Source organism: Amphimedon queenslandica, unplaced genomic scaffold (genome assembly GCF_000090795.2).
Source record: "Amphimedon queenslandica unplaced genomic scaffold, v1.1 AMPQUscaffold_13426, whole genome shotgun sequence".
NCBI classification, from domain to species: domain Eukaryota; kingdom Metazoa; phylum Porifera; class Demospongiae; order Haplosclerida; family Niphatidae; genus Amphimedon; species Amphimedon queenslandica.
Genome location: NW_003546338.1, coordinates 257,299 through 262,405, shown reverse-complemented (window position 1 = coordinate 262,405; position 5,107 = coordinate 257,299). Strand labels below are relative to the sequence as shown.

Below are 5,107 nucleotides of genomic sequence, written 5' to 3'. Positions count from 1 at the left end.
AAATGCATCAGTTCCTTCAAGTCCACTATGCAGCAACAATGGAGCACTCTCCTGTGGTCTCTGTGAGTGCAATAGTGGCTGGAGTGGGCCCTCATGTAACTGCTCTACATCAGCAGTGTGTCCAATAGGTCCTAATAATCAAGAGTGCAGTGGTGAGAGAAGGGGTCAGTGTGTATGTGGTCAGTGTGTATGTAAGCAACCAACCAATAGAGTACCAGGAGTAGTTACACCACGTATTGAAGGAGATGCTTGTGAATGCAGTAACTATGAATGTGATGATGACTCTGGTTTTGTATGCAGTGGGCATGGTACGTGTACTTGCTCTAATGGTACATATGCTTGTCAGTGCGATATATCACCTGTTTCAGGTTTCTATTACAGTGGGGACTATTGTCAATGCTCATATGATGATTGTATTGATATAGATCTAGATTCAAGTACATCAGTCTTGTGTAATGGCAGAGGAGACTGTGATCCATGTCAAGGTAGCTGTGAATGTGATGCTGATTTTATTGGTGAATATTGTAGCCTATACACTGGCAACCAGCTATCATGTACTGCTAATGAAGAATGCGTCAAATGCTTTGCAAAAGCACCTAAAAATGGTAACACTTCTTGCTCGGGTTTACCATCTGATTTATGTCAAGGATATTTCACACTATCAGCCTCTCAATACACTATACCTGATACTATTGATGGGTCAGCTAGTGATTGTTCCATTAGTACAGTAGAATGCAAGTATACATACTATGTAGCTCTCTCTGCTGTCAATTCCAGTATGATAATATATCAAGTGGAGCCTGAAGAATGCCTTCCAATACCTATATGGGCCATTGCTGTCATAATAGTCATAAGTATTTTACTTGTTGGTGCATTGATTCTGATTGTGATTAAATTGATCTTTGTGTACAAAGATCATCGTGAGTACAAGAACTTCCTCTCTGAGATTAATCGATCCAAAGGCTCAGCACAAGAGAACCCTACCTACTTAAAACCCATAATTGAAACTGTAAACCCAGCTTATGGTGTAGCTAAATCTACTTAGATATTAACATTATTGTTATTACACTGCTTTTAGATTGTTGTGACATGTTACATACAAGCATATTTTTATGATTAATGAAAATATTTCATAGCTGAATTAGTCTATGTTCGTGTATAGCTGTCAATCACACTTGGCAATTCATTATTCAGCATAAGACTCTGGTAAAGTACAGACAACCCCTTCAACATATTCAATCTCAATATCTGAGAATGCATACATTGTAAATAACAATTTATTGTCAGTGTCTACATGTTCATTTTTAGCTTAAATTAAAAGAGTGTCTGATCTTGAATGACTGTTTGTTTTTTTGCATGACTGATCTTGCTGTTTTGTCTTTGTGCCTAGTGTATAGCATATTATGCTTGGTGTGTCATGTCAATCCTATCAGATATCATAGTTTAAAGTGTGGCAGAAAGGTTTCTTCCATTTTCAAATGCCATTTCCAGCAAAATATGTGCAAAGAGCATTTATTTCCTTGACACCATCACATGTATAAGATGAGTGCTGTTAGATAGTTATAATATATTGTCAAAGATGATTATAATAGGATATGTATGTATTGGCTCTAGATGAAGGAGGATTGTGATGAGAATAAATGTATCACCTAATTATTTATGAGTTAGTGTTATTTTAAGAAGGTCCATCTGCTTCAATAAGCTTACATAGACTGTGTTTTTGGTATCTACCTACATGCATTAAGAGTTACAAATACAATGGGGACAACTTACTGTTCCTAATGCATGAGTTAGTATGAAAAAATATCACACCATATAAAGAGTAGTACTATAGATCAGATAGCGATGTGAATACTCTACCAACACTAGAGCAAGACAAACTGTTATTGCAGAATAAACCATTTTTGCCAACATGTTGCTGTTCACTTCCAACAATATTTTAAAGCATAAGTTACATTTTATTGTAAGAATATCTTTCTCAACTATGCTTTTAAATATATCAAGGCTCCAAAAGTTATAGCAGTCATTTTAACTGGGTTGAATGACTTGTTTAACTTTCATTGCGCTATCAAAACATAATGTGTGTATATGCATAGTGTGATAAGAAGTAAAGCTTACATTGGCATTATTTTAAACAAGATGACAGAGTCAGCTCTTCTCCTTGGATCATGTCTTCTTCTCTTGGTAGTACAGTCTCTTTCATTGTGTGTCTTTGAGGATGGGACAAACTCCACTTGCTCTAGTTCATCTTTACTGCTTGTATCTAGGAGCCAAATAAAGAATAACAATGGATACTCACTGATAGTTGACAAACTACCAAATATTACTACAAATTGCACAAGTACTAACAGCAAAAAAGAATTTTATGCAGCTATAGGAGGGGCAGGACTGAAAAAAGAGTTCCTTGATAAAGACAATACAACAGTAAAGGTATGATATCTGCTAGTGTCAAACTCATAATTAGAACTGACAACTATAGCAGAAATAATAATTGTCTAGTGTGATTCTAATTAGCAATGTTTTTTTAGATAACTATCCCTGGGGATGTTGGCAGTGGTAAACACATCATTTCCATATCATATTTGATTAATGATCCAAACTGCTGCAAGGTAGAAGCTGTGCTGAATCATGAAATAACAGTGAAAGTCATTGGTTAGCTATGCATGTTCACAAATAGATCTACATACATTAATAGCCAAAATTAAATATAATATTAAATACATATATCATTTCAGATGATCCTTATGCTCTTTATCAGAACACTGATCCTCACACTATACAGTGTGTGTTCCATTCAGACTTCTCTGACATGTGGACAGAGTTTATGCTAAATGATGCTGTGCTTGGATACTGTGGGCACTTTACAAGTTCAGTGGAGCACAAAAATGGCATATCTATTTATTATGATACAACTGAGGGAGTCTGCACTTTAAAAATTGATAAGTTAACAGATGATAATAAAGGGGATTACTCATGCTCAGTGATGGTTCCATACCCTGATGATAATGGATTCTTAAAATTAAATTCAACATCTATAAACCTTACACCCATACCCTTTAATCATCCAAAGAAAAATAATGATAAAAATAATTATACTTGGAACTACTATTCCTATCATTTTTGTCTTAATAGTCTTAGTAGTTATCATAGTAGTCACTGCGATTTGCTGTTGGAAGAAACCATAGAGAAATGATGAAAATAATCCTATGTTAGGATGATTGAACATTAGAAGACGAAAAAGAACAAAATGAATAAAACTAATGCTCAAATATAGTATCTATTAAAGTTTTTTTTATTTCTAATTAATGTATAATCAAAATTTAGTAAAAAAATACAATATTATGCCAAAATTACCAAAATATACACTGTAATACTGATAATTGCACATGTGTTGTGACACATATTAAGCCTGCTGTTAATAATAATGGCTGTTCTAAACTCACATAACCAGCTTCCTCAAACCAATTTTAAGGCATAATAGATCTAAAAATTTATAATTAGTTGCTAACCTCAACAGGAAGTGAACTATTAAACATACTCATTCCAGTAGTTAGCAATCTGTAGTAAAAAGATGTACTCCAGATTCCATTGGGCTTTTTTTATTCTTTCTCTCTTACTTCAAATAATAAATGGTAAATTAAAATATTACAGATAAACCACTTACTGTTATCATCATAGGAGATCCAGACTCAAAATATGTCAAAATATAAAAATTGGTTGCAGCAACCTTTCAACCTTGCTGTAGCACTAGCTAATTTTTGTATTAAGCACATCATTGCAGTTTTCGGGGCTTTTGATGCAAAACCTTGGAGTTTTCAGCTAAAAACTTTCAGCCCCACCCCCTCATTAAGAATGCATATATGATGTTTAGCTGATTATCACCTAAAATAAATACAACCACATATTCATTAACAACTGAATCTAGCTCACTAGTATCTGCAACTTCAGCATCAGTATCTACACTAACAAATTTTATTGTTGTAAGAGATCCACACGCGCCCACGGGCTTACGCCAACTACAAGAATCTTTAAGGTCATAAAACCAGCTGTCCCTCACCAAAAATGGTTGGGCACTTTTATATCATTTTAAAATCATGTGACACAAACAAGTTAGAACCAGTTAGTGTCATATGACACACACATGACAAACATGACATAGAGAGTTCCTAGTTAGATGACAACCTGGGCAAGCCCAAACTGTCATCCCTCACATAAACCATAGTTGCACAAATTAGTCTAAGGTCAAACTACAATACACAATATATACACCACTAATAATTAATAATGCACATACAACTAATAATTCAAATAATAATGATACACATATAGATCTACAACCAATTATAGAATAATACCACATATGTACACAACCAATAATTAGTAACACATACCTAATAGAATAATAAAGAATAATTAACCTTTGATAGTTTCAATCCATCATATCTGCTTTACCAGAATCCACATTACCACCATCAACTAAATTTAGATCTAGTAAAAAAATAGTGATTAATAAAGATTTTTTTAGAATCACATTAAATTTTGTAGCTACAAGTGAACTATCTCCAGCAGGTCTTGTTGGTATCATAGTATGCATTGGAGGAACAATCTTTCTAACATTATTAGTACTGCTAATAGTTGGGGCTGTCGTTTTAATTGGTAAAAGGTGTGGATATGGTAAGTTTCAGTTTAAGTCTTAGTGAAGACTCTGCAAACTTACAAGAGGTTCTTTAAGAGGCTTATTCTAATGTCGTATCAACAGCTCAACTAACCTTTGTCCTTCCAAATTATATTTCTGATAAGATTGAAGCTAACTGCCCTCCAAACTCAACCTACTTTCCAGAAAAACACAAGTGTTCCAGCATTGCAGAGGCGTATTTAGGGGGGGGGCTGAGGGGGCTTGAGCACCCCCCTCAGGGCTGGGCTCAGGAAAAATTACTTAAGTCCTGGACTCTTGCATCACTACCAAGCCTCTTAACAAAGTTATCTAGCCCCCTGATCATGATTTCAGCAGTTTCCAGTGCTTTAAGGAGCAATCAGAAGTACCAGTAACATAGCAGCAAGTGATCTTGGCCCCACCCGTAATTATCGAAAATGCAGGAAAAGGCCG

General features: G+C 34.9%; 1 protein-coding gene and 1 long non-coding RNA gene across 4 annotated transcripts; one reads left to right on the top strand and one right to left on the bottom strand.

Moving 5' to 3' along the window:
- Window positions 1–4: 4 nt before the first annotated feature.
- Window positions 5–1,045, top strand: LOC105312619 (integrin beta-1-like; the record flags this gene model as incomplete). Its single annotated transcript, XM_011405407.2, has 1 exon — window positions 5–1,045. A coding segment is annotated over one exon (1,041 nt), but the record flags the coding sequence as incomplete, so codon positions are not given.
- A 551-nt stretch (window positions 1,046–1,596) lies between these two features.
- Window positions 1,597–4,927, bottom strand: LOC109581682 (uncharacterized). 3 transcript variants are annotated; one of them, XR_002184729.1, is made up of 7 exons: window positions 4,770–4,927; window positions 3,931–4,488; window positions 3,665–3,882; window positions 3,510–3,616; window positions 2,119–2,263; window positions 1,774–1,865; window positions 1,597–1,731 (listed from the first exon to the last, which is right to left on the bottom strand). It is a non-coding gene; the product is annotated as an uncharacterized LOC109581682 (long non-coding RNA). The 3 variants fall into 3 exon arrangements; XR_002184728.1 differs by lacking the exons at window positions 1,597–1,731; window positions 1,774–1,865 and having other exon boundaries at window positions 2,027–2,263; XR_002184730.1 differs by lacking the exons at window positions 1,597–1,731; window positions 1,774–1,865; window positions 2,119–2,263 and adding an exon at window positions 3,254–3,483 and having other exon boundaries at window positions 3,539–3,616.
- Window positions 4,928–5,107: the final 180 nt, after the last annotated feature.